This window comes from Pan paniscus, chromosome 5 (assembly GCF_029289425.2).
Source record: "Pan paniscus chromosome 5, NHGRI_mPanPan1-v2.0_pri, whole genome shotgun sequence".
NCBI lineage: Eukaryota > Metazoa > Chordata > Mammalia > Primates > Hominidae > Pan > Pan paniscus.
Genome location: NC_073254.2, coordinates 174,243,911 through 174,271,865, shown reverse-complemented (window position 1 = coordinate 174,271,865; position 27,955 = coordinate 174,243,911). Strand labels below are relative to the sequence as shown.

Below are 27,955 nucleotides of genomic sequence, written 5' to 3'. Positions count from 1 at the left end.
AGTTTTTTTTTAGATTCCATCCTGCTCATAAACACTGCCACCTCCTCCCTCCTTCTCTCTTTACAAATGTTACAACACAATCAGAAATTTCCTCTTTTCTTTCCTTCCTGCATTTTCAGCAGGTTCCCTTGCGTCAGAAGCCCAGGAGGAAAACTCAAGGTAATTAGATCTCTTTTGTTTCTTTATCTCCATTTTGTGTACGTTGAGTGTGGCTTTTCTCCGGGGTGCCTTCCTTGGGATCAGATTTCTGTCTGTCTTAATGCTAATAAGAGGAGGTGGACGGCAGATTAATTTTTGGTTATTGTTGAATCGATTTTAAGAAATGACGACATGTTGTTCATTTGGATTAATCCCTCGTGGTATGTCGAAAGAGCTTAGAAAAACTGGCAGTGAGTCGGGAAGTAGCTGTGTATTGAGGTGGGCATTAACCCTTCAACATCTATTGCATAACTACGGCTGTTATTGTTGAGAGGAGCTATGTTACTGCACTGATATGCCTGCCAGCCTTACAATTTTAATTATTTTCAACTTATTCTTGGTGAATACTATTCTTAGACTAATACTTGCATATTACTCCTGCTGCGCTGTTTCTTTGGCCGTATCTTATACCTTCTAAGCATGAAACAAATGTTTAAAAATAAAACAGACACATGGCTTTTTTTTTTTTTTGCATTGGTTTTGCATAGGTTTTGCATAGGCTTTGCATAAATCTTGGTGAAAAATCCAGCTCCCCGGGGGGTTAACAATTAAAAGTTGCCTTTCACTCTGTCACATAAATCAGGATAATACTTTACCTACCAAATCAGGGTAATACATTATCTACCTCTTCATGTAATCATTGCAGGTTTTCTCACGATGAGTCGGAGGAGGATATCGTGTAAAGATCTGGGCCATGCTGACTGCCAAGGGTGGCTGTATAAGAAAAAGGAAAAGGGAAGTTTCCTAAGCAACAAATGGAAAAAGTTCTGGGTGATACTGAAGGGGTCGTCACTGTACTGGTATAGCAATCAAATGGTGAGTCTGCTTTCTTCCTCCTGTTCCCAGCCGTTTTAATGAGGGATACGTTAAAGGCATCAGGTGATCCCTATGGGAAAGTTCATTTTGATTTCTGGGAATTGGAGCGGAGTAAATAAACAAATAAGTTATAGAAGCCATTTCTGGTGCAGTAGATATGTAGGTTATGCTTCTGTGTTTTATGGAGAAGAAACCCATCCTGTTTGACTACTCTGGCTGGGGAGGAAGGGAGTGTCGACATTTACATCCTTGCTAAAGGAGACTTTTAAGTTCTGTGATTAATGTTACTATTCCACGAGGGATTCTAATAGTTTCAGGATTTATGTGGCCATCACTTAACATGGCACCTTTACATAGTTAAGGTCTCTCTACAAAAAGGAGACTCGGCTTCACGACCTACAAGGGTGTCAGTTGATTCAATTCAGAGAAGCTTTTTCAACTTCTCCTCCTTTACTTTCTTCTTCCCCCATCTTTCCCCCGACCTTCTTTATCAAATGGGTTGGTTTGGAATCGCTAACCCCTATGCCAGCTTTGCATTGGCGACTGTCACCTCTTGTCCCCTGGTGTGCTCTGTGATGGCGTTAAACTAGTCGTGCTTAGACAACATTTGAAAAGATAGTTGCCTAGTTTATTCCTTAAAAAGTTGGTATACTGTTGTGGTCTGCATCCCAGGCTAGTTTTCTTTTGAAAATGGCTGGAAATAAAGTTATTCTTAGAAAGTGTGCTGATCTTTCATGACCTGAATCATGTTGAAAATGACGATGTTGTTGAATGTCGAATGAGGAGACGTTTCCAAGGAGGAATGCTCTCCACAAACCCAGTGAGGTTTGATTGCTGCTCTCAGGAGAGTGTGAGTCCCTTTGTAGTACTGTGAAGATCAGCACTGGAGGGCCTTTAGTCAATTAAGGGAAAAGTACTTAGGAGTTGCTTATAAGCCAGGAAAGTTCTTTTTATGTGACATTCTTCTTGTGAAATGACGTGGGCATGCGTGTCATTCAAGCAACAGAGCTGTACATCATGTAACTTTATAAATGCAAAATAAGTACTGCATATTGTTTGTGGGCCAGATTTTTAGTTGATAAATTTACATTCACTGGCCACTAATCAATTTTTGTTACTCACATACCCCTGGGCACCTGTTCATTAAAGATTTGGTTAAACCGGACCCAAATCCAATTCCAGTACTGGGAATAAGCACTCTCCTCTCTGCTGCTCTGCCCCCAAACTTATTGCTCCAGCTTCACCTCATGAAAAATGTGGCACAAAGCTCCTCTTTGGGTTCCGTAAAAATACATTTTTTTTTCAAGCATTTGGTGAGTTATAACAACTTTATCAAAGTTTTAAGGGATTCACAAAAAGTCACTGGCAGAGTGTGCAGTTTTCCACTGGCATCCTTTTTCTCTCTTTTCTTCTCCCCTCCTGAATACATTCTTCATCTTGTCTAGCATGTATGGTTTTACCCAAATTAAGGCAACCTGGGTCTGTGGTCTTGCCTTCTATTGTAAGAGAGTTTTCCTAAACAAATACAGCTTCCTTCTTAAGAGGAACTAAGGTTAATATAAATGTCTCTTTCTTGTCTCATATTATTTCAGGCCTATGTTTTGGGGTAGTTGTGGCAAGCGATAGTCCTCTACATCTTTTATAACATGAGAGAACCTACTGATTTACCTTTTAATAGTGGTCAGGGCATTTCCAGAGGCTGTTGGAAAGATTGGACGCTGATGGAGCTTGGCATGTCTGTGGGAAGTAATAAAGCTCGGATAGAAGCAGGACGTTCATCTTCTCCGGGAATCAAATTATTTAGCAAATATGTTCTGGCTGCTGTCCCTGTCTTCATAGAATTTAAAGGAAGTCCTTCTGAACCACACAGGCTTCCAGATTGGGCTGGCTTGGCCTCATCAGCTCATTCAGCTTATGATTCTCTTAGAGGAGAAATGAGTTACCTATTTTAGGCATTAGGAACTTCATGCTTCCACAAGGAGCAGCAGTGTTGACAGACCAGGCTAGAAAGAGGAAAGGGATAGAGCCTTAGATACACTCACGCATTCCTGCCCTGGCTTGCTTTCATGGCAACACAGAAAGCAATATTCAGGTTGCAAAGCATGTACTTGAATACAGTTAGGTTAGCAGCATTGAATGGAGAATAAGCTTGCCACTCTCTGGCTAGGAAACCATAGGATTAAACTAATGGTATGTAGGGGAATTCTCCCTCTCTCTTCCTCTCCACCACAAACACACACACACACACACACACACCCCGAATCTTAATTATATGTTTACTGTGGGGGAAAAAAGGCTACTCAATGAATGCTTAATTAGCAGTGATATTCCTCTTCTCTGTGTGGACACCAACTGTGAAATAAGACCCAAGCATGTCCTGTCAAGCCAGGAAGCTTTATTTACTTCCTGCCACTTCAAAGAATTCAGATTCAACAAAGTCGCTCTCAAAGCACCTAAGCCTAAGCACCTAAGAGCAGAATTCTAATTCTACCTTGGGTTACAACCAGCCCCATCCCTACACTTCCTCAGTAGCCTAATGCTGAGAGGTAGCAGGGTCCATAGCATCTTAGGAAGAGCCACCTGTTACTTAGTGTCTACTCTAGGCCAAGGTAGATGATTCAAGGTACCTTGCATATATGCGCTCATTTACTCCTCAAAATCACCCTGAGAGGTAGTAATTGTCTCCACATTTTGAAAGTGGGATAGACTGAAATGCAGAGAGATTGTGTCAATTGTCCCAAGTCACATGGGAGTAAATGGAAAAAAACAGATTCACATTCAGGTCCCTTGGACTCCTAAGCCCATGACTTACAGCATGACAATCCGAATCCCTCTTGGGCCAGGATACATGACACAATTAAGACCACCCTGTTTTCTGCCTTCAACGGGTTCTGAGAGAACAGCTCTGGAAATGAAATTTAGGGCAACTCTCCTTTGAAATTACATGTGATCTCATTGTCATTGAATCCCTTTGCTTTTCTCTCTCCGTCATTGCCTGACACTGCCTGGGAAGACCAGCCTCACCTCTCTTCTGTTTTATGCTGTTGTTACCCAGTTACCTGATGCATAGTCTACCTTTTTCTTTCACCACACGTTGCTACTTCAAACTATACTACCTACAATTCATTGAGAAAGGTCAAGTCCAGAGGCTCATCTGCCATTTTTCACACCACAGAGTATGTGCTTAGTGTGACGCGGCACACAGGATTACTCGCCAAGTCCTACAAAACCATATGCAAGTTTAACAGCCGTAGAAATCCAAGCTGGTAAAATCTTGGATTTAAAATCCACAGTTTTGTTTTCCCTTGCCCTTACAAGAAGGTACACATTCACTTCCTGGTTTGTGGGAATCACCTTAACTGGTAACCTTTCTTACTTCCTCACACTTGTCAGCCCTACCCAGTTAAAGATGGCACTTCTTTCAATTCCTGTTAGCATGTGGGCTGGCTCTCTCTAAGCCTTCGCATATGCTGTTTCTCTGCTCAGAAAACTCTGTCTCCATGCCCTGAAGTCTTTCTCCTATCCAATTCCATCAAACTTATCCCTCCTTATAGGTCAAATTTTAGCTTAAATAGCCTTCTTCTAGAGGCACGTACCTTCTCCTCTGACCTAAATTTGGCTTCCTCTCTCTGCTGCCTGAGTGGCCTATACTTTTCTTTTCTTTTCTTTTTTTGAGACGGAGTCTTGCTCTATTGCCCAGGCTGGAGTACAATGGTGTTATCTCGGCTCACTGCAACCTCTGCCTCCCAGGATCAAGCGATTCTCATGCCTCAGCCTCCTTGAGTAGCTGGGATTACAGGTGTGCGCCACCATGCCCCGCTAATTTTTGTATTTTTAGTAGAGACAAGGTTTCACCACCTTGGCCAGGCTAGTCTCGAACTCCTGACCTCAAGTGATCCACCTGCCTTGGCCTCCCAAAGTGCTGGGATTACAGATGTGAGCCACCGCACTTGGCCTATACTTTTCTTACTATCATGCTTGTCCTCTTTTTTGGGTACTTGCTTGTCAGACTTGCTGTTTTCCATAATTGATCATTTCTGTAGGAGAAGATTATGGGTATATCTTCAGCAACTTACTCTGTGTCTGACAGTTAATAGGCTCTCAATTAATAGTTCTTAATTTCATATATAAATAAGAATTAAGAATCTTCGGCATTTACATTGCCCATGGGAATTTCGAGAAATGGAGTCATGTGTAAGGACTGATTTTGACAGAAAATAGTTTTCCAGGAAAGGATTTCCACCTCTATTCTTAAAAACAGATACGGGAAAAGGAGCAATCTGAATTTGCTAGAAAGGCCCCAAGGTTCCGATTAGGTCCTGCACAGCTGCTCCCATTTTGCTAACACATTATTAGGATCTTTGAGAAGTAGAGGTGGGAGATGCGCATTCTGGGGACTAATGGGAACAAAGGAATGAAAATATAAACGAGCTGTGCCAACCCACTGTGTTAGCGATTATATTGAATTCTCATAATAGCCGAGCAAGATAGATTTTATTATTCCCATTTTTCAAGGGAGTTTACTGAAGCTCAGGGAATTTAAGTAACTTGCTCAAAGTCTCATAAGGAGTAAATAGCAGAGCTGGGATTTAAAACAAAGGTTTCCCAACGACAAAGCCAGGCTCTTTTCCCCAGGCTGCATAGCTTCTCCATTTAGAGGTGACTTAGGGCCAGTGAATGGGGGACTGAGACACGTAGTGATAGTGTAGGAATGTGGGTTTGATCCAGCAGGCAGTAGGGAGCCACTGCCTATTCTTGAGCCGGAAGGTGAGCTTGTGAAATTGGCATGCGAAAAATATGAACCTAGCAGCAATAAATTGGATGTTTTGGAGAGTGAGGGAGCTGCCAGAAGGCCAGTTAGGAGACGGTGAGAAAATGCAGGCGTTCAGACATGAGCTCCTGGACTAGAGTGCCAACAGTGAGAATTTAGGGCACACTATGCAAATAAAAAGGGGTAAGGTATGAAGAACGGTTAGATATAAGACACAAAAAATTTGAGGCTAAAATAAGCATGATTCCAAGTTTTAGAGCCTGGGGAGACTGGGAAAATAATATGAAAATTGAGGGACAAAGAGTTTGTGACTAAGAAGGGTGGAATTTCATTTAGATTCACCGTCGCTTACTTTTTTGGTGTATTTTAGTTTTGTACATTGTTTCTTTGTATAAAATTATTAGATACTTGTGTTTTTTAGTTTTCATTTATTGACACCATTTGTGCCATTGCATCACCAGTTCAAGGAAGCCTTGAGGCCCCTGGGCCTTGACTAGAAAAAATGAATCATCCAACTATCTGTTTTTCTCTCTCTCTCTCTTTTTTTTTTTTTTTTTTTTGAGATGGAGTCTCACTTTGTTGCTAGGCTGAAGTGTAGTGGCGCGAACTTGGCTCACTGCAACCTCCGCCTCCCGGGTTCAAGCGATTCTCCTGCCTCAGCCTCCTGAGTAGCTGGGATTACAGGCGTGCAACACCACGCCCAGCTAAGTTTTGTATTTTTAGTAGAGACAGGGTTTCACCATGTTGGCCAGGATGGTCTCGATCTCTTGACCTCATGATTTGCCGACCTCAGTCTCCCAAAGTGCTGGGATTACAGGCATGAGCCACCGCACCTGGCCCCAACTATCTATTTCATAAAAACTTTAGACAAACTGAAGAGGTTTGTAGGTTAATATCTGGTTTAGTATATATTACAGAGACTTTAATGTTCTTTGAGGATCCAATATGTCTGTACAATTGTGATTGTGTTTCTCCTTTGCTTTCTGAATGGTGAAAGTTTTGCATGTTTGGGGATTGAAGTAACTGCATGAGATGTGTTCCATCTCTAGCTGCATGCACACTTCATGTGAATTTCAGAGGATCTTATCTTTGGAAGGCATATTTCTTGAAATCAGTTTTATGAGAATCTCTATAGTGAAGATCTAATCACTTTTTACATTGGGCAGAATTACCCATGTAGAAAATGTTACTTGAAAGTCAAAATTTTCTCTTTTCATGAGACAACTATTCTGTAAGTTTCAGTAAATATAGAGTACCTTTTTTTTTTTCAGCTCAAGAAAAATAAAGAACAGATTAATTTTCCCTGGGAAAGTGACATTAAGTCTTCTGAACCTTTCATCAGTAGGCATAGATTAGCATACATTTTGGAAAATGTCTGAGTGAGTTTACAATAGATTCAAAAAAATTTTATAGGAATTTATGAATACATTAGTCATAGCTTATTATATTCTTTCTCCCCCAGCTACAACATAAGCAGCAGAGGACGTATTCTTTACTTGTCTGATTTAAACTGTGTTTCTATATCCTAGAAGTTGGCAGGTACAGAGCATGTACCAGTATTTTTTGAAGGAATTGCTTAATTATTACATTACTTAATTATCAATTAGTTGTATGAATCAACTAATTAAATTGAGCATTATTATTGAACACTGATGTGTTCCCAGACTTCTACCAAAATGAGAGTTATGGGCTTTTAATTTATTTGAACTCTATATTTATTGTCTTAGCCAAGAACCAGCCTCTGAGCGTATCCCAAACAAAATTCCAATGTTTTGAAATGTTTCTTCAAGGTTGGGTGCTGTGGCTCACGCCTGTAGTCCCAGCACTTTGGGTGGCTGAGGTGGGCAGATCACTGTAGGTCAGGAGTTCAAGATCAGCCTGGCCAACATGGTGAAACCCCCCTCTACTAAAAATATAAAAATTAGCCAGGCGTGGTGGCTAGGCCTGTAGTCCCACCTACTTGGGAGACTGAGGCAAGAGAATTGCTTGAACATGGGAGGCGGAGGTTGCAGTTAGCCGAGATCACATCACTGCACTCCAGCCTGGGTGACAGAGCGAGACTGCGTCTCAAAAAAAAAAAGTTTCTTCAGTGAAGACAATTCAAACTAACCATGTGAAATTGATGAACTTTTGGCCAACGTATGGGTTCCTAGAATTTGCATTAGAAAGGAGAATGAGAAGGTGGAATGTTGACATGTCTGGACAGGGCAAAACGTGACATTTCAGCAGCTGTAGGTGACCGGTTTACCGCAAGACAATGACTCATGGATCAAAGGGGTAAAAATGCTTGCTTAGTTAACATTTGGAAACCTAAATGTTAGAATGATTGAGGACTTTCTTGAATTCTGTTACTTCTGACATTCTAATTTCACATGCGTGGAAATGAATTTTTAAATGGACATTTAGTTTATTTATTGTCTATAATGTATTATTGTGTTCTAACAATTATTTTCCTTTGCAGATCCTTGAATGCATTTCTAAAATAATGGTTCCCCTGTCATAGCTTTATGGCCACATTATCTGTAGTTGGGATGGGCAGTTCTCAATAACTTCTTGTTGTTAACTCCATGTAATGTGGGAACAATTGCTCATGTTGCTTGCTTTAAATTCTTTCCAAACTTTTCAAAATTAACTGTGGAACACCGAGAGCCAGGAAATGTTGGTTTCTTTTGTCTTGTTCTCAGAAGGCAGTGATATGCTTGGGCATTGCCAGAGTGAATGCCATGGCTGGGGTATTTTAGAGGACGGTCTTCTTAGCTCACAGCAGTGAAATGCCCACTCAGGGGACACAGCCTCCCTCTTTTCTCTGGTGGACAGTGCATAGTACTTTTGTTGGTGTTTCCACAACTTCTTTTTTTTTAAAAAAAAACAACAATATAGAATCCAACTTTTTACTTTTTTGGAAATTTAAAGTAACTGAAAAATGCTTTAAAAGATTATACAATAGGGCCAGGCATGGTGGCTCATGCCTGTAATCCCAGCACTTTGGGAAGCTGAGATGGGAGGATCACTTGAGGCCAGGAGTTTGAGACCAGTTTGGTCAACATGGTGAGACCCCATCTCTTAAAAAACAGCTAAAAATAAAAATAAAAATTATAAAAAAGGTTATACAGTAGTTTGTGCTCATAGGAAAAATTTGAAAATAGAAGTAAGCAAAATAAAAAAAGAAGACAGACATGGAAGCAAACACACAGAGAGAAATAAATGAATTAAGATCATACAGGCTTGGCCGGGTGTAGTGGCTCATGCCTGTGATCCCAGCACTTTGGGAGGCCAAGGCAGGCGGATCAACTGAGGTCGGGAGTTTGAGACCAGCCTGACCAACATGGAGAAACCCTGTCTGTATTAAAATATATATATATATACAAAATTAGCCCAGTATGGTGGTGCATGCCTGTAATTCCAGCTACTTGGGAGAGTGAGGCAGGAGAATCGCTTGAACCCGGGAGGCAGAGGTTGCAGTGAGCCGAGACAGCGCCATTGCACTCTAGCCTGGGCAACAAGAGCGAAACTCCATCTAAAAAATAAATAAATAAATAAAGGTTCCTACCACCATGGCACGAGTTTAGACATTTTGTTGTATGTGTTTCCAAGCATTTGTTTCTATGTTTTACAAAAATAAAATAATATCATACATGATGCTGTTGTCACTTGATTGTCTCACTAAGTAATACATAGAAACATATTTCCATGTTGATACATGTATATCCACAACATCATTTCTGATGGCTGTAAGAATTATATATGCATATATGATAGTTGATTTGCCAATGCATAGAATCTAAAATCAAAAATGGCTTTTATCCTAAAATCGTTTAAAATCGTTAACAGGAAATAGAGTACATAAGTGCACACACACTAACTTAAAAATAAATTGATATATATTGAATTGATATTTATAGTGCATAAATGTATAAGTGTTGACACATATATAGATATGTATGTGTATAAATATTAACATATATATAGATATGCATGTGTATAAACATACATATGTATATGTGTGTGTATATAATTTGATCATTCTTGAAGCAAGCCAGCAGTAAGGTGGATTTCGGCAGCATGGTATAAGGGACAAATGGCACCTGGATTCTAATCCTGTACTTTATTATGAGGTCTTGTAGCTCTAAGTCAGTGATGCAAATGTCTATGCATCTATTTTCTTGCAAGTAAGTGTTGACCAAGAACACTATCTCTATATTATTCAAAGCTACTTTGAGAAGATTGAATGCAGCTAAAAGCAATATTTAAAAAATCAAAGGAATGTATACAAACAAAAGCAATGTGTTTGCCTAAATATTGAGATTTTAGGATGCAGGAGAATTGTGCTAGGAATTTTCAGATACCAGGAATGGTTTTTCTCAGTGACTATGACCTGTCCTGTGTAAGAAAGTCCAAAAATACACCTACCGACCCCGTGTAAAGGATGATTTTAAGCTACAAGATGGGAATGGACTAGAAGACATTGGGTACTTGTCAATACAGAGTTTTCCACCCTGGTGGAAGAGTTCAGTTAACACATGAGTTAATGGTGAGGGTGTGGGCACATTTCCCAAGCAACAGAATGCCAAGTGGCCCATGGGATGAGCTGAACTTTTCATTAGGTTTGAGGATTTTCCTGAGAAGTCTTTATTTGAAGATTTATCATCTGTCTGGAGCAAGCTCTTTTAAGGGTCAGTTTCCAGCTGCTTCTTCTACAGACAAGCTAATTGATAGACTCATCTGTCACTGTGCTGCTGTGTTTAATCTTCCATAGAGCATGTTTCAAGAAGATTTCAAAAGGAAACCATAGAGAGGAAAGTTTAAACAAATATTGAATATTTCTGTAAGGAGTCAGAATTTAGGGAAACATGTTTGAAACGATGTCTTTAAAAAAGATGCAAGGAAAAGGCACGCTGCAGGGGAAGATAACCCTGGGCTCACAATGTAGAATCTCTGCATTCCCTTGAAAGAGAATGCACCCAATTTTAATTCTACCCTGATTCTACCGTGATGCTGAGGCTCCTTGACAGTCTAGGCAAACCACCCACCATCTCTGGGCCTCGCCTCTATGTCTGTTCGACAGAAGCATGAATAGATGTCTGTTACCTGTGAAAGAGATGGTGCTCATTAACAGCAGGTCAGCCACTGATATTTTCACACCTTGAATCTTGTAAAACTTACCTTGGCAAATGCATTTTCATTCTTTACTGACAAATAACGATTTCAGAGTAGTAGCTTTAAAATTAAATGTTTTTTAATGAAGTTTACCATCTTAGCCATTTTTAAGGGTACAGTTGAGTGGCATTGCTTAATTTCTTATTACTGTGCAACCGTCAGCATCATCCATCTCCAGAACTCTTTTCATCTTGCAAAACTGAGACTCTGTACCTATTAAATAATAAGTCTCCATTCCTTCTCCTCCCAGTCCCTGGCAACCACCATTCTCCTCTCTGTCTCTACGAATTTGACTACTGTAGTTCCCTCCTATAAGTGGAATCATACAGTATTTATCCTTTTGTGACTGGCCTATTTTACTTAGCATAATGTCTTCAAGTTTCATCCATGTGGTAGCAGGTCTCAGAATTGTCTTCCTTTTTAAGCTGAATCTTATCCCATTGATGTGTGTACCACATTTTGTTTATTCACTCATATTTGTTGACAGACACTTGGGTCGCTTCTACCTTTTGGCTATTGTGAATAATGCCAATATTCACAATAGAGATGAGACTCTGCTTTCAATTCTCTTGGTTTTATACCTAGAGGTGGAATTGCTGGATCATATGGTAGTTCTATCTTAATTGTTTTTGAGGAGCTACCATGCTATTTTGCGTAGCAGCTACACTGTTTTACATTCCCAACCATAGAACTGGAACACAAGGGTTCCATTTTCTCTACATCCTCAACAGTGCTTGTCACTTAATTAATTAATTATTTACAGTTGCCATCCTAATGGGTGTGAGGTACCATCACACGGTGGCTTTGATTTGCCTTTTCCCAATGACTAGTGACCTTGAGCAACTTTTGCATGTGCTTATTGGCCATTTCCATATCTTCTTGGGAGAAATGTCTTTTGCCATTTTTGAACCAGATTTTCATAGTGGTGGTGGTGGTGTATTTTAATAGTACAGACGAAACTCATGAAAACAGCTTGAAGAGATTTGAAAGTTCCTGAAGTATTTGATAACTTCACATTGCAGGAAGGCAAGATTATGTGTTGTACTGACTGTGATTTTAAAAGACTTAACTTTGTCTTCATTACTTTTTTTTTTTTTTTTTTGAGACAGAGTTTTGCTCTTGTCGCCCAGGCTGGAGTACAATGGTGCGATCTCGGCTGACTGTGACCTCTGCCTCCCGGGTTCGAGTGATTCTCCTGCTCAGCCTCTCGAGTAGCTGGGATTACAGGCACCTGCCACCACACCCAGCTAATTTTTTGCATTTTTAGTAGAGACGGGTTTTCGCCATGTGGGCCAGGCTGGTCTCAAACTCCTGACCTCAGGTGATCTGCCCGCCTTGGCCTCCCAAAGTGCTGGGATTACAGGCGTGAGCCACCATGCCCGGCCTATTACTTCTAAATCTCTAATATTCAAAGAGAATGCCCCTGATTTTAAATTTTCTTAAATGGTGCTCCTTTATCTATTCTTCTCCCAACTCATGTAATAACCATGGATGGTAGATGAATTAGATAGCAAGAGATAAAATTTAGTCTGTAATGGTGAGATTTTATCAAATTTCTTCCGATTCATTTAAAACCTTTCCTTCATATGTATTGTTTTCTTTCTTTTTTTGACTATGCTGGTGCAGAGACCAGCCCATATAAATGAAAACAGTAGCACATTTGGGGTTTTAAAGCTTCCAAAAGAATAGGGCAGAGATGAGACTGAGCAGAAGCTAAGGATTTTACACGGCAGAGGACAATCACACAAAATTCTTTTAAATTTGAGGTTTCCATCTTAATCATTTTTTAAAATTACATTTCAGAAGGTAATTACTATCTTTGTATGTCAGACTACCTGAAAGTTCACTAGTAACTTAATTTCACTTAAAATATGATTTTGCTCCAAGTGATCTCCTTACTTCAGAGCCCTTTCCCTCTTTCTCCATAAGGAGAGAATGAAAGATTGTGAGTGGCTAGCTAGAAGAGGTGACTTACAAAGCATAGAACAGGATGCCAGCCGCTTCTTGGTCACCACCTAAATATGACTAAATATCACTAATGTGATAGTGAGACAGCCATATCCTTGGTTGACTTTTAGGAGGGAATAGTAAGGAGGGATTGTTTTGCTGAGAAGTTGGGCTGTTCATGGCAGGGAATGTTTTCTGCAAGGGGAATAGCATCCTGGTTTAGGTTTCCCAGAAGCAGATTCTTGAGAAGAGGATTTGGGTGCTAGCAGTTTACTTGAGAAGTGATCCAGGAGATACTCAGGAAGGCAATAGGGAAGTGAGAGAGGGTAGAAAAGTAAATAAAGCTCTCCTTAGCAAGCAGGGTGTGACTGTGGGTAACCAAAGCTTCATCCTTCTGGGGAACCCTGGGAGCCTGTGAAAAACATGTACCCCAGAGTTTTCACACTAAGGGAAAAAGAAACTGGGATATTGATTTGTTTATTTATGTATTTTTCTTTTTTTAGAGATGGGGTCTCACTGTTCTCCAGTGGTGTGATCATAGCTCACCACAACCTCAAACTCCTGGGCTCAAGCAATCTTCCTGCCTCAGCTTCCTGCATAATTGAGGCCACAGGTGCCCATAGTTGTGCTTCGCTAATTTTTGTATGTTTTTAAGAGAGATGTCTCACTATGTTGCCCAGGCTGGTCTTGAACTCCTTCCCTCAAGAGATCCTTCTGCCTTGGCCTCTCAAAGTGCTGAGATTACAGGTGTGAGCCATGGCGTCCGGCCTAGCTGGGGGCATTTCTGCCCCAAGACCCATTTGTTGCTGGTTGAGAGCTCGTCCCAGGAGCAGTGATCTCTGAGGACCTCTGCACAGGTGAAAGAATGGAATAGGGCAGCCAGAGAAGCTTTCCCACAGTGAGATGCAGGTGCTGGTGGCAGGAAGTCTTGCCAGTGTGCCCTGGGTGGTAAGGACAGGGCATATGTCAGGGTCACTGAGAGTAAGTGATCTGCTTACTGCAGAACCCTCCCCTCTTCCCCCTGTTGGAGCCTCAGTATCCTCAGAACCATCCTCATTAGTGTAATCAATTCTTTCCATCTGTTTTTATAATCAATGCCAAGAATCTCTGGGTTCTGTAGGAAATTGGGCCTTTTTTCTAGCCAAAAACATTTACCAAATGTTGTCTATGTAGAATATCTATTTCTAGGTGTTTGTAAGAAAAAAGTCTCTCTGGATCTAAATCTAGTTATATTCATAGGGTATTGTTAGCTAAACCCAAATGCAACAATATTTTAGTAAAAATACCCCAAATAATACATGAAGAATATGGTAAGTTTACTAGTCTTATTATTCTCCAAATAAACTAAAATGTTTTTATAACCATTAATCTGATGCAAAGAAAAGAGAGGAGAGCTGAGACACAGAAGCAGCTAGTCGGAGGGCTCAGCTTACAATGCACTCAGTCAAAAAGCTTATTTTGCACTTTGGGAGGCTGAGGCGGGCAGATCACTTGAGGCCAGTAGTTTGAGACCAGTCTGGCCAATATGGTGAAACCATGTCTCTATAAAAAATACAAAAATTAGCTGGGCGTGGCGGCACGTGCCTGTAACCCCAGCTACTTGGGGGTCTGAGGCAGAAGAATCACTTGAACCCGGGAGGCGGAGGTTGCAGTGAGATGAGATTGCACCACTGTGCTCCAGCCTGGGTGACAAGAGTAAGACTCCATCTCAAAAAAAAAAAAAAGGCTTATTTTACATTAATTTCTGGGTCATTCCTTCTCTTTTGTTTTCTTTTCACCCCTTTTCCTGCTTTCCTAGGAACTAATAATAATAAATTCTTGGATTTCTTTATAGCTTTAACAAATTTTACATTATTACACACATCTATGTTAATTTCCATTTAGTCTGGAGAAGCTGGTTATAGCTGCTTATTCACTGTGAGTACAGTGACTCAGAGAGGTTAAGTACTCTGCCTGGGATGTCAGAGTATGTGGCTTACATCGAGACATTAATTCCAAATCCAGGGTTGTTTTTTTCTGTGCCATGTGTTGACTGCAGATTCTCTCCTCCTCCCATTTCAGTTCCTGAGCGTATTTTAGCTCTGAAGAATTTCTTCAGTCTTGTCTTTAGAATTATTTGACTGGTTGCTGGGTCCTGGTCTGAGTCCTGTCACTTTAATAATACCACATGATGGTTCCCATGGTATAATGCCAGGCTAGCTTGGCGTTCTAGGTTCTGGCACTTGGCATGGGATTAATTTTCCTCTTAAGGCTGTGATTACAGTACTACCTCACTGGCATATGCTTAGCACTCAATAAATGATAGGTCTTATTAGATGTTACTCAAGATTATTATATTTCTTAAAAGGATTCCAAGCACACTCCCTACCAGGCCTGCTTCTGATATCTAGAAGAAAATAAAACACAGACATTTTTTCTTTCTTTTGGTGCAGTGCTTGTCACAGCCCGATGCTAATACGTGCAGCTCTCTGTTGCAGAATGTAGATTGTGTTGGTGTGCTAATCCTCGTATTTCCTTTTCTGAAAGGAAGGGGCAGATGAGTTGGGGTGCCATGGACGCTATTGTATGGAGAGAAGGAGGGGAGCTTTAGATTCTGTGCAATTTTAGAGGGGAAGAAAGGAAAAAAACCTACCAAGACTATGTAAAAATGATAATAACATGTCACTACGAAGAGTCCTTACTTAGCCTATTTGCCATGAAATACGTATAGTCAAAGTTCTTAAGTCTTTCAGAGCAATGATTATTTGTGTGGGGCTATGTCACCATGTTTACATTCAATTAGGTTTGTTTCTATTTGTTTTTAATTTCGAGAATTGCTTTTCTTTTTCGTGTTTGTTTTTGATTTAAAAAATCAATCATGTACCTGATTCCAAAGTCAAACCTGTAACAAGTTACAACCAAGTCAGTCTCCTTCACATCTCTGTTCTCTATCCTCTTTCTTCCCCCTTTTCTATTTGTTTTTGGTTTATTTTTCCATGTTTCTTTTCGCAAATACAGCAAGTGTGTATATTGAGTCAAATCTTTTCCTCCTTTCTTACACAAAATTAGCATATTAAATATATAGTACTGCACCTTACTTTTTCTCTCACTATGTCCTAGAGATTGCTCTATGCGTTGTATGGCGTTTTTCATAGTTATTCACTGTGTGTGGATACCACAGTGTATTCAACTGTCGCCTGATGACAGACATTTGCATTCTTTGCAATCCTTTGTAAATACAAACAATGCTGCAATGCACATGTCATTCCACATATTCTCCACGGTATAGTTAGGACAGATCCCAGAAGTGGAATTTCTGGGTCAATGGGCAAGTGCATTTTTGCTGATTATTATCCAGTTTCCTTCTGTTGAGTTCCATTTTGCATTACCACCAGCAGTGTTTGAGAATGACTGTTTCTCCATAGAACTAGAACTTTTACAGTGAATTTTATCCTAACTTTTCTTCAATCTCCTTTTACTTTCTATTTTAAAGAATATAATTCAGATTTCTCTAGTGGTCATGAGTCTGTGTGTAGTGTGAGAATCTAGAGACAACTGTTCTAAGGTGGCATGAGAATGGGCAGCTCAGCTCAGAGTTTAGACCTCATCTGTTTCCAGTGCCCTGGGGGTTTTGGGGAGTAACTGAGAAAACAATAGATTTATATGGAGAAATGGAGACTTTCGCAGCTTCGGCTGATTCAGATAGTCATTGGGTAACCTCATTAAATTTGCTCAAGGTAATTTCAAGAATTTCAATTCTATATTCACTTAAAAACACAAAAGTATATTACAAAGAATTTTTTTTAGCTGTTTTTTTTCTTGAATTCAAGATTCTGTTTAAGACCTGTAATTTATTTAATAACAGGTTTTAGGGGAGAAGATGTTGCAATGAAAATATACATAGATTCTAAGGTGTCTTCTGATTTCAGAATTATTGAAGTGTAAAGAAATCAGGGTTTTAGAATTAAGGAACTATGGTTTCATTGAAAATAGAGATATAATATTACTTTTCATTTTTTAACCAGGAACTACATGACAGTTTCCTATATTACCATTCATCTGTTTCTGGCTTGGTCCTCTTTGACCTATTTAGACTCGGGAATACACGTCACTCTCATTTCTCCTGGTCAGCCCTTCTGCTTTTCTGACATGTGTAGGTACCTAAGAAGTAATTTTGTATATTTTCCAAAATACTTGTGGTACGAAAAGGGCAAATGTTATCATGGCAATGAACACTTATTTTTGCATTTAAATTCTAAAATCTGATGTCCTGTTTTAGTTAATTTCTAAAAGACTTAATTTTTTTAGAGCGGTTTTAGGCTCACAGCAAAAGTAAGAGGAAGGTACAGATATTTCCCATATGATCCCTGCCCATACTCATGCACAACCTCCCCATTATCAATATCCCCATCTGCATGGGAGATTTGTTATAACTGATGAACCTCATGTTTTTAAAAACAGCTTTATTAAGGTACATTTTATGTATCATAAAGTTCACCCTATTCAAATTTGCAGTTCATTCATTTTTGGTAGATTTACCAAGTGATGCAACCATCATAATAAATCAGTTTTAAACAATTTGTATTGTACCAATAAGATCCCCCATCCCCACTTACAGTTAATTCCCACCCCCAGCCGCAGGCAACCACTGTCCTGCTTTCTGTCTGTATAGATTTGCCCTTTCTGGACACTTCATAGAAATGGAATCACACAGTCATAACTGATCGCTTGTGTTTCACTTTCACTTAGCAGAATGTTTTCAGGGTTCATCCATGTTTCAGCAAGTGTCAGTGGTTTGCTCCTCTTCATGATTAAATAGCATTTCGTCATATGGCTGTGTCATATTCTATTTAGTAGTTGATGGACATTTAGGTTGTTTCCAGTTCTAGGTTATTATGAATAATGCTGTTATAACGATTTGCATGCAAACCTTTGCACGGGCATTTGCATCCATTCCTCTTGGGTAGACACCTAGGAGTAGAATTGCTCAGTTGTATGGCAATTATATGCTTACTTTTTTTAGAAACTGCCAAACTGCTGGGCGTGGTGGCTCACGCCTGTAATCCCAGCACATTGGGAGGCCAAGGCAGGCAGATCATGAGGTCAGGAGATTGAGACCGTCCTGGCTAACATGGCGAACCCCATCTCTACTAAAAAAAAAAAAATACAAAAAATGAGCCGGGTGTGGTGGTGGGTGCCTGTAGTCCCAGCTACTCGGGAGGCTGAGGCGGGAGAATGGCGTGAACCCAGGAGGCAGAGCTTGCAGTAAGCCAAGATCGCGCCACTGCAGTCCAGCCTGGGCAACAGAGAGAGACTCCGTCTCAAAAAAAAAAAAAAAAAAAACCGGCAAACTTTTCCACACTGCCTTCTGCATCTCATTTTAACACTTTATTGTCAGAGGAAAAAGATTATAGTTCATTCATTCATTCAAAAAATGTATTTATTTATTTCACATGTATTTATTCCACACCTTATAAATAATATGTATGAACAACACAGTTATTTCCTTCAAGGTACTCACAATCCATTGGAGAAGCAGACAAACAACCAGATAATTAAATACAGTAAGAGAGGTCCTGTAAGGGAGGGCCGCCCCTGGGGCTGGAGGCAGACATGGGGGCACCTAGTCCAGACTTAAGGGAATAGGGAAAAAGTTTTGGAAATGGTCACACCTAAGTTGAATCTTGGAAACTTATCTAGGGGAATGAGGTAGGAAGGGCATTATAGGGCCAGGGAGCAGGAGGCAACCTGCCTTGCTCACACCTTGGAACCCTTTACTCTGTTTTTTGTTTGTTTATTTTGAGACTGGGTCTCACTCTGTAGCCCAGGCTGGAGTGCAAGTGGCGCCATCTCAGCTCACTGCAGCCTTGAACTTCTGGCCTCAAGTCATCCTCCCGCCTTGGCCTCCCACAGCACTTGAGATTACAGGCATGAGCCACCACATCTGGCCAAGAGCAGAGTGTTTAAAGGAGACAAATACTCTAGAGGTGATTCATGAGATCAAAGAGATGATCAGCAACCTTTACATTTCCCCCCAATGTTGTAACACCAGCCATTTTCATAGAAATATGTACTTAATGCTGCCTAATGACAGCAACTGTACGTGACACTCCACTGAGATGAACAAAATCAGAGATGCTGGGAAAACTAGATGGGCTGAATTGTGAGGAGAAAGGTTTGAGATCATGGAACATCATAAAACAAAGTGAAAAGGAACGTGTTTCTTCTGAATTTAAGACTAGATTTGGAAAGAGAAGTTTGCACAATGGCCAAGCGATGGGTTTGATACCTCTGGCAGGAGAACACGTTTTTTATTACATCAGGATTTTGAGGGAAGCTTGCAGGTACCAGTACAGAACCTGGAGGAAACTTTTTTTTTTTTTTTTTTTTTTAAAGAGAGACAAGGTCTCCCTGTGTTGTCTGGGCTGGTCTTGAACTCTTGAGCTCAAGCGATCTTTCTGCCTTGGCCTCTCAAAGCGCTGGGATTACAGGCGTGAGCCACCCTGCTTGGCTGCCTGCAGGAAACTTTTTAGAAAGTTAGGAATTGAAGAAGAAGGATCCCATTCAACAAAGTTATTTTAGTTAATATAATAGGCAACAGGGGATCTGGAGAAGCGTAGGAGGAGGAAAAGGAGGAGGAAGAGAAGAGCACTGTCATTCTCTGAGGATTTGCCCTCTGTGATTGTCATTTTTGAGGCATTTTTTTTTTGCAAGTCAAATAAGCAAGGACCATTTTTGACACAAATTATCTGTGATTTTGAATATAGCTCAACTGTCTTCAGAATAAAAAAAAAGCTTCTGCTTATAAAGTGATAATTTCCTGGGGAAACACTAAGGTGTTTTCACCCAAACTTATTTAGGCTCCTGTTTAAGGGAATCTCAGCTGTTTCACTTATGCAGAAAAGGAATCCACCCAAATGAAGATTTACCATTTATTTTTTACATTGATTAAATTTAATTAATTAATTAATTATTTTTTGAGACACATTGTAACTCTGTCACCCAGGCTGGAGTGCAGTGTTGTGATCACAACCCATGACAGCCTCGACCTCCGGGCTCAGGTGATTCTCCCACCTCAGCCTCTCAAGTAGCTGGGAATACAGGCGTGTGCTGCCATGCTCGGCTAATTTTTATACCTTTGCAGAGATGGGATTTCACCATGTTGCCCAGGCTGGTCTTGAACTCTTGGGCTCAAGTGATCCTCCCACCTTGGCCTCCAAAAGTGTTGGGATTACAGGCATGAGCCAGTGAGCCTGGCCAATTTTATTTTTAGATGAATAAAAATATTACTAAAAGTGTATATAGGTATGTTACATTTTTGTTGATTGATTTGTGTATTATATCATTTGAGATCGATTTATTGTACTGAAAATGAGTTGTCTAGAAACTAATCATGCCATAAATTGGGTGCTGATTCTAATTCAGCTCCATGGAACTATTGTTTTTTCTTTTTTTATTATTTTATTTTTTAATTTTTTTGTTTGTTTGTTTTGAGACAGAATCTTGCTCTGTTGCCCAGGCTGGAGTGCAGTGGTGCGGTCTTGGCTCACTGCAACCTCTGCCTCCCAGGTTCAAGCGATTCTCCTGCCTCTTCCTCAGCCTCCCAAGTAGCTGGGATTACAGGTGTCCACCACCACACCTGGCTAATTTTTGTAATTTTTAGTAGAGATGGAGTTTCACCATGTTGGCCAGGCTAGTCTCAAACTCCTAACCTCAGGAGATCCACCCACCTTGGCCTCCCAAAGTGCTGGGATTACAGGCGTGAGCCACTGCGCCTGGCCAGAAGTATTGTTTTTTCTTTGTTTTTGATTTTTCTGTTTGTCTTTGGCTGAATGGGGGAGGGGGAGAGATGAAATTGTGGAACTAATCAGGGCTTGATTATAAAGGGTCTTTCATCCTCTGCTGAGGCATTTAGACTTGACCCGAGGGCAGCTGGACACCATGCAGGGTATTTAATCAGAACAGTGCCATGAAGAATGTTCATGATGTAAACATTTGCTGTGACTGTGACAGTGATTTGGACACTAAATTTGATGAAACAGCAGCATTATAGAGAAGAACAGTTGAGGAGACTTTTGCGGTAATTCAACAAAACATTAAGGGTAAGTTGAAGGAGGCAGTAGGTAATGGATGGATTGAAGACCTGAGCAGATGCAGCAACTATACAACTTTGAGTTTACCTGCATGGGCACCGAGAAGGGAATGGAAGAGTTGGGGATGTCTCTCAGATGTCCTGTTTTGGCAACTGGCTAGAAAGTGATATTATTCACTGAAGTCGAGAACACAGGAGAAAGAAGTGGGCATTTTATGGAGTAAGATAATGAGTTTGATTTTGGATTTGTTACTCTTGCGGGGCCCATGGGAATAGGCTTACTAGGCAGTTGGAAATCTGGGACAGGAGCTCCAGGATTGAATCCCAGTTTGAGATATGGATTTTGGATATATGTGGACAGTGGTGATACGAGGTATGGGTTTTGGATATGTGTGTACAGTGATGACAGATGGAGCCATGAGGGTGTGTATGATCATCCATAGAGAGTTTTGGAACAAAAAGAGAATAAGTCTGTGGACAGAACTCTAGTGAACTCTGACATTTAAGAAACAGACAGGAGAACAAGACCCCTGAAAGAGAAGAAGGCATAGTTAGAGGAAAAAGGGGAGCAGCAGTAATGTGTTGTCAAAAAGGCCACAACATCAGGGTGGCTCCAGAGGGAGGGAGCAGCTACAGCGTCACTCAGAGTTCAATTAAGGGAGGACTAAAAACAGTAGATGGGATTTAGCAACGCGGGTGGAGTTTTGGTCTCTACAGTTTCTCTGGAACATATAGAAATGAATGGGAGGAGGAAGTAGAAACAAATGCTGAGTCTAAGTGATGTTTCAATTATGGAAATTTACATAAAAACGCCTTAGCCTAACATAGATTCTTAAAATTGAGATGAAAGTCATACAACCTAACACTAATTACTTTAAAGTGAGCAGTTCAGTGGCATTTAATACATTCATAACGTTGTGCAACCCCCTCATCTATCTAGATTGTGAACATTTTCATCACCCCAAAAGGAAACCCCTTACCCATTGAGCAGTTGCTCCCTATTTCCTACTGCCTGGGACCCTGGTAGCTACCAATCAGCTGTGTTCTGTCTCTCTGGATTTCCACTTCTGGATATTTCATATAAATTGAATCATACGAGAGATGAGCTTTTGTGTCTGGTTTCTCTCACTTAACACAAGGTTTTCGAGATTCATCCACGTAGCATGTGTTAGTACGTTATTCTTTTTTAAGGCTGAATAATATCCCATTGTATAGATACAGCACAATTAATTTATCCATTTATCTGTTAATGGGCATTTGGGCTGTTTCTACCTTTTGGCTGTTGTGAGTGCTTTGTGAACAGGGCTGCACATGTATTTGAGTACCCTTTTTCAATTCCTTTGGGCATACAGTTGAGCATCCATAATCCAAAAATCCAATCCAAAATGTTCCAAAATCTGAAAGTTTTTGAGTACCAACATGATGCTCAAAGGGTGTATTCATTGGGTGTTGGATTTTCAGATTTGGGATACTTGACTTGTTTGTATATGCAAATATCCCCAAATCAGAAAAATTCTGAAATATAAGGCACTTCCAGTCTCCAAGCATTTCAAATAAGGGATACTCATTCTGTAGATCTAAAAGTGGAATTGATGGGACCTCACATAGTTTTTCAAAACTATACTTTTTTGTAAGGCTGACTGAGAATCCACAGGAAGCACTGTGCATTGTACAGAAAGTTGACTTAGTCTGTATTCTTTGAATACCTTATATTCTCTTCGAGAATCAGCATCCAGTAATTAAGAAGGCTGTCAAGAGAGAAGCTGCATATATATAATATACATATGAATGAATACATATTCACTCTGTATAAACACACATATGCATATATAATGTTTAAAGAAGAGAGTGCCCATTAGAATTGAGTTTTGAATCTCTTTTTTTTGTTTGTTTGTTTTTTTTAAGACAGAGTCCCACTCTGTTGTCCAGACTGGAGTGCAGTGGCACGATCTTGGCTCACTGCAACCTCTACCTCCCAGGTTCAAGCTAACCTCCTGCCTCAGCTTCCCAAGTAGCTGAAATTACAGGGGCCCACCACCATGACCAGCTAATATTTTTTGAATTTTTAGTAGAGATGGGGTTTCACCGTGTTGCCTGGGCTGAATGTGAACACCTCACCGCAAGTGATCCACCCGCCTCAGCCTCCCAAAGTGCTGGGATTACAGGCATGAGCCACTGCACCCAGCCTTGAGTTTTGAATCTTATAAGAGGAAGGCATTTCAGGTGAAGAATTTAGATAAGTTGAGTCACATAAGAGAGAGAAGATGGGCATAGGGTTGGATGCCTCACAGTTTAATTTTTCTGAAGAAAAGAATGCAAGTTGCACTCTAGTTGGCAATAAAGGAAAGAGCAGAATGATCAAGTAAACTAAAAGCACCCATGGCACTAACTTAATAGCTAGCTGACTTGTAAAATTAAGATTGTATTTTCAAAATCAATTTTTACTCATCTCCCAATAACCACAGACTCATTTATGTTTAATCTTGTAGATTCTATTTCTCTACTCAGAGACACCAGTGTAGATGAAAGAAGATTTGAGTTCTATGGGTGACAAACAATCTAGCTTTGTTGTGGCTCAGTTAAACTTTATTTGTAAAACACAGATTAACAAATTCTTAGAGAGGTGGGACAGTGATTATATTTCCTATACATGTTTTTGGTGATGTAAAGTGACATTTATGCTACGTCCTCATAAATATAATTTTCTTATGCAGTCTTTTCTTTGTAGAAAGAATTCCCAGAAATCAATGGTGGGACTGAGGTTCTGAAAGATGTAGCTCTGTGATTTAATCCCCAAGGCCCTGCCTACAGACTTGGGAGAGGAAATAATGTTTGTTGAGTGACTCTTAGCAGTTTTATTTATCTGAGCTCATTTAAGTCACAACAACCAGTAAGTGGTCAATCCATGATAGGAATGTAGATTTGCTAACTCCAGGGCTCTGGGCACCATATATATCAAGAATGCTAGTTAGGTTTCTTCCTGCGTGCTAGCTGACTAGAGTCGTAGGAATAGAAGATGCTGTGGATGCTGATGGGCTCAGCAGACATGACTCTGTTGGGTTAGCTATGTTTTCCACAGAGACAGGAAGCCGGTGGAGACAGGTCCTAAGCCTGCCATATGGTGACCATCCCTAAGCTGTGTCATGTCATGTCACTTCTCTTGGAAAGATTCTGGGTGACTTATCAGGATAACATTAATCTTTCTCATGAGCTGTGTATCTGGGACACCTCCATGGTGATTCAGGGTGGTTGGTATCTCTTGATTCTCCCTCATTTCATTTATACCATCCCTATTCCATGTATATGATCTCAATGCACTAATCCCCAGGATTGATGCATTCATTCCTATTTGTGGTATATATTTGTTTCAGGCAGAGAAAGCTGATGGATTTGTCAACCTGCCTGATTTCACTGTGGAAAGAGCATCCGAATGCAAGAAAAAGCAGTAAGTTGTCTCTCATCTTCCACAAAACTCTGAGCCAGGATACTATCTCTTCATAATGTTCACCAAGGGATATGGTGATTTAGAAGTCAGTGAAGGTAACATCGGAATGTCTGAGAATTTGAAGCATTATGGGTTGGCACCCTACATAGAAATAGAAGCATTTAACCTCTCATTTTCTGGAATTTCGTTTTGTGGAGCAGATGGATTTTAAAACCCCCACGAAGCCTTGGCATGGACTGTTGTTGATGACTGTGTCTGTGATGGAATAAACCCCCTCCAGGACTGGCAGGGAGGTCAGATGTCAAGCTTCGGTTCTAGTAAAGAAAAGAACAAGCAGTTAAATAGGACTCACCCGAGTTGCAGATACGCCAGCAAGACCAGCTTTTCTTTCTTAGTTCATGGAGTTGTCAGATGCACACTTGGAATTGAATTTTCTGAGATGTCTTAAGCTTGGAGATTACACTCTGATCTAATTTAAATCCAAAAGATTTGAGCACTGACAGGGATCAAAAAAAATTACCAGCTCATGGTCCTGGTTTTCCTGAGAAGGAAACAGCCCAAAGAGTTTGTGACCTGCTTAGATCTCATGAGCGGGCTGGCTGTAAACCCAGGTATCTATAGACTCTCATTCAAGTGCTCCTCCCATGATAGCAGTCTGCTATATTTTGCGTATGTGTCCATTTTCACCTTTTTCTTATTATTTCTTCTACCTTTGACATCTTTTCCAGTCTTATCAGAAAGGGGCCTTCCTTTTTGTCCTATGTGACTAGTTGCAGCAATTGAGTAGTTTTCTTTTAACAAGGTTAGTAAACTGGTGTTAGCTTTAAGTCTTTGCCTCTGTGGTGTGGTTGCACATGTCCAGTGTTGATTCTTGTGGTTTGAAAAGGATTGGCTATTTACAAAAACCCTGGCCTGTGCTGTGCTGCAGGACTTCCTGCCTAAAGGGTAAAGTGGAAGCCCTTCTCATTTGTTATCTTCAATGTTTTCTGCTTTTCTTTTATATTAAAATCTATTTCTTATTTCCTTTTACTAACAAAGGGTGCCTTGAATAAGATTTCTGATGTGTTGCTGCAGAGTGGACGTTCCATACCTGATTATTCTCCTATAAAAATTCTTCTGTATATTTGATTGAAAGTGAAGAAATACCTTGCTTGAAGTAGTTGTTCTGAATATTTTGAAGTGTTATTTCTATCACTTTAAAATTGAATTTATTGTATCTTTATAGCAAAGCAGTTAGCAAGTGAAAGGAAGAGGATATACCTATATGTTTTATTTTTTATTTATTTATTTGTTTTTTGAGACGGAGTCTTCCTCTGTCACCCAGACTGGAGTGCAGTGGCATGATCTCGGCTCACTGCAAGCTCTGCCTCCCAGGTTCATGCCATTCTCCTGCCTCAGCCTCCCGGGTAGCTGGGACTAGAGGCGCCCGCCACCATGCCCGGCTAATTTTTTTGTATATTTAGTAGAGACGGGGTTTCACCATGTTAGCTAGGATGGTCTCGATCTCCTGACCTCGTGATCTGCCCGCCTTGGCCTCCCAAAGTGCTAGGATTACAGGCGTGAGCCACCGTGCCTGGCCATACCTATATGTTTTAAATGGAAACTACTGACCAGCTAAGACTCAGCCCTGTTCTGGATGTTCTGACATAAAAAATTGACTCTTAGTTCTCTATATGAAATAGAGACTAGACAATAGGTATCTAATATTACTAAATTATTTTTTGTAAATTTACAAAGAAAGCAGACAAGTTTACAAAGCTTATATTTTACTGATTTACTTTCGGACCCATTGTTGACTATAAACACTAATTTTTTATGTGTTTGTGCTTTTCCTCCTTCAAGTGCTTTTAAGATCAGCCATCCACAGATCAAGACCTTTTATTTTGCAGCTGAGAATGTGCAGGAAATGAACGTGTAAGTAGAGGAAACTGGTAAACCCCATCCTTAATGGGAATATACTTAACTTTGGTCTGGTACTGGAATTTTAATCATATGTCCATATCAATTATTATTTTATTTCTGTTACTTTAAGGATTAATTTATTTAGCAGTTACAATGCCTTCGTGCTTTCTTCTCTAGTATTTGGAAACAGTTTGGAGAATTACATGTATCAAAGTGGCTATTTCAGGGAACCACTAAGTTGAAAAAGGAGTGGACAGAAGTCATTAAAAGAACATGTTAAAAGGAGAATCAGCATCACAAGGAGAGAAGCTTGAAAGTATTATGTAACTGATCTTGCAGCTTTCAGAATTCTACATGCAAAATATTGCTATAGCGTTTAATATATGCTGTGTGATTATCGTGATGATTCACGTATTTATCACCTCTCCGTGTATTGTCCTGAACATATTGCAAAACGCCTTTGCTCGGAGTACATCAAACTTAAAATTGTAGATCCCTAGCTCCATTTCCAGGGTGATCTGTGATAATAAGTGGGCTGTGTGCAGAGTACAACCTGCCCTACACCATTCCTAATGGTTTAGAGTCAGGTGTGATCACAATAGCTGTTATTTATTTATTTATTTATTTTTGAGACAGTCTTGTTCTGTTGCCCAGGCTGGAGTGCAGTGATGCGATCTCGGCTCACTGCAACCTCTGCATCCTGAGTTCGAATGATTCTCCTGCATCAGCCTCCCAAGTTACAGGCGTGCACCACCATGCCCAGCTAATTTTTTGTGTTTCTGGTAGAGACAGGGTTTCACCATGTTGGCCAGGCTGGTCTCGAACTCCCGACCTCAAGTGATCCACCCACCTCGGCCTCTCAAAGTGCTGGAACTAAGGCGTAAGCCACCGCACCTGGTCAACAATGGCTATTTGAATCAGGCTGTATTTGAGGTGCTGATTGGAGATATCAGAAGGCATTCTATTTGATTTAGCCCTATTCTCAGAATTCTTAGTGTCTCTTATTATTTCACATGACCAATTGAAAATATGTTAATGGAACGCCTACCACATGCCCCATTGCAGCAGATGGTGGGCAATGGCAATGAAAAAACCACACATAATTCCTCCATTCACAGAGCTTACACTTAACCTGTTTTACTTATAATGATTTCCTTACCTATCTGCCCTATGTACTTCTCATTGCTCTCTTGCTCTAGAAACATGAAGAAAAAAAGCAACTGCCTTTCACCAAACATGTGCATGGACACACACACACACACACACACACACACACACACTCCTTACAGGTATCCGCTCAGCTCTGTCCAGCTAGAAGGACTCTCATCTGTCCCCTATCCTCACCTCCCCAGCATCACCCTCCGGATGAGGACAGAATGGCTTTGTACTGTAGAAAGTCGGGAAGCTCTGTGTTAGAAATAACAAGGCAAGGAACGGACAGTTGAGTCTTCCAAACAAAGCTTTGATTTACTTGGACAAAGAGAGAAGTTGTTTCTGTCCTTTTTCTAGTTTTAGCTTTTTTTTCCCCCTTGGTTTTCTTAAGCATCTGAGAAAAATAAGAACAGATACACGAATGGAGAGGATGTTCAAATCTCCACATCAAAGATCTTTACTTATTTTTTTTTTTATTTGCATCAGTTGCTAAATC

The 27,955-nt window shown here is 40.3% G+C and overlaps 1 protein-coding gene across 5 annotated transcripts in view; it reads left to right on the top strand.

Annotated features, from left to right (window-relative positions):
• IPCEF1 (interaction protein for cytohesin exchange factors 1) overlaps positions 1–27,955 on the top strand; it is a 201,532-nt gene that overhangs the window by 108,430 nt on the left and 65,147 nt on the right. For 2 of the 5 annotated variants that reach the window (XM_034963117.3, XM_063605526.1), the window contains exons 4-7: positions 123–159; positions 845–1,014; positions 24,332–24,405; positions 26,248–26,319. In XM_034963117.3, the coding sequence (XP_034819008.1) occupies positions 123–159; positions 845–1,014; positions 24,332–24,405; positions 26,248–26,319 (353 nt within the window). Of the gene's footprint in view, positions 1–119; positions 160–218; positions 418–844; positions 1,015–24,331; positions 24,406–26,247; positions 26,320–27,955 lie in introns of those variants that run through there. The other 3 variants (XM_034963115.3, XM_034963116.3, XM_034963118.3) reach the window with 2 other exon arrangements.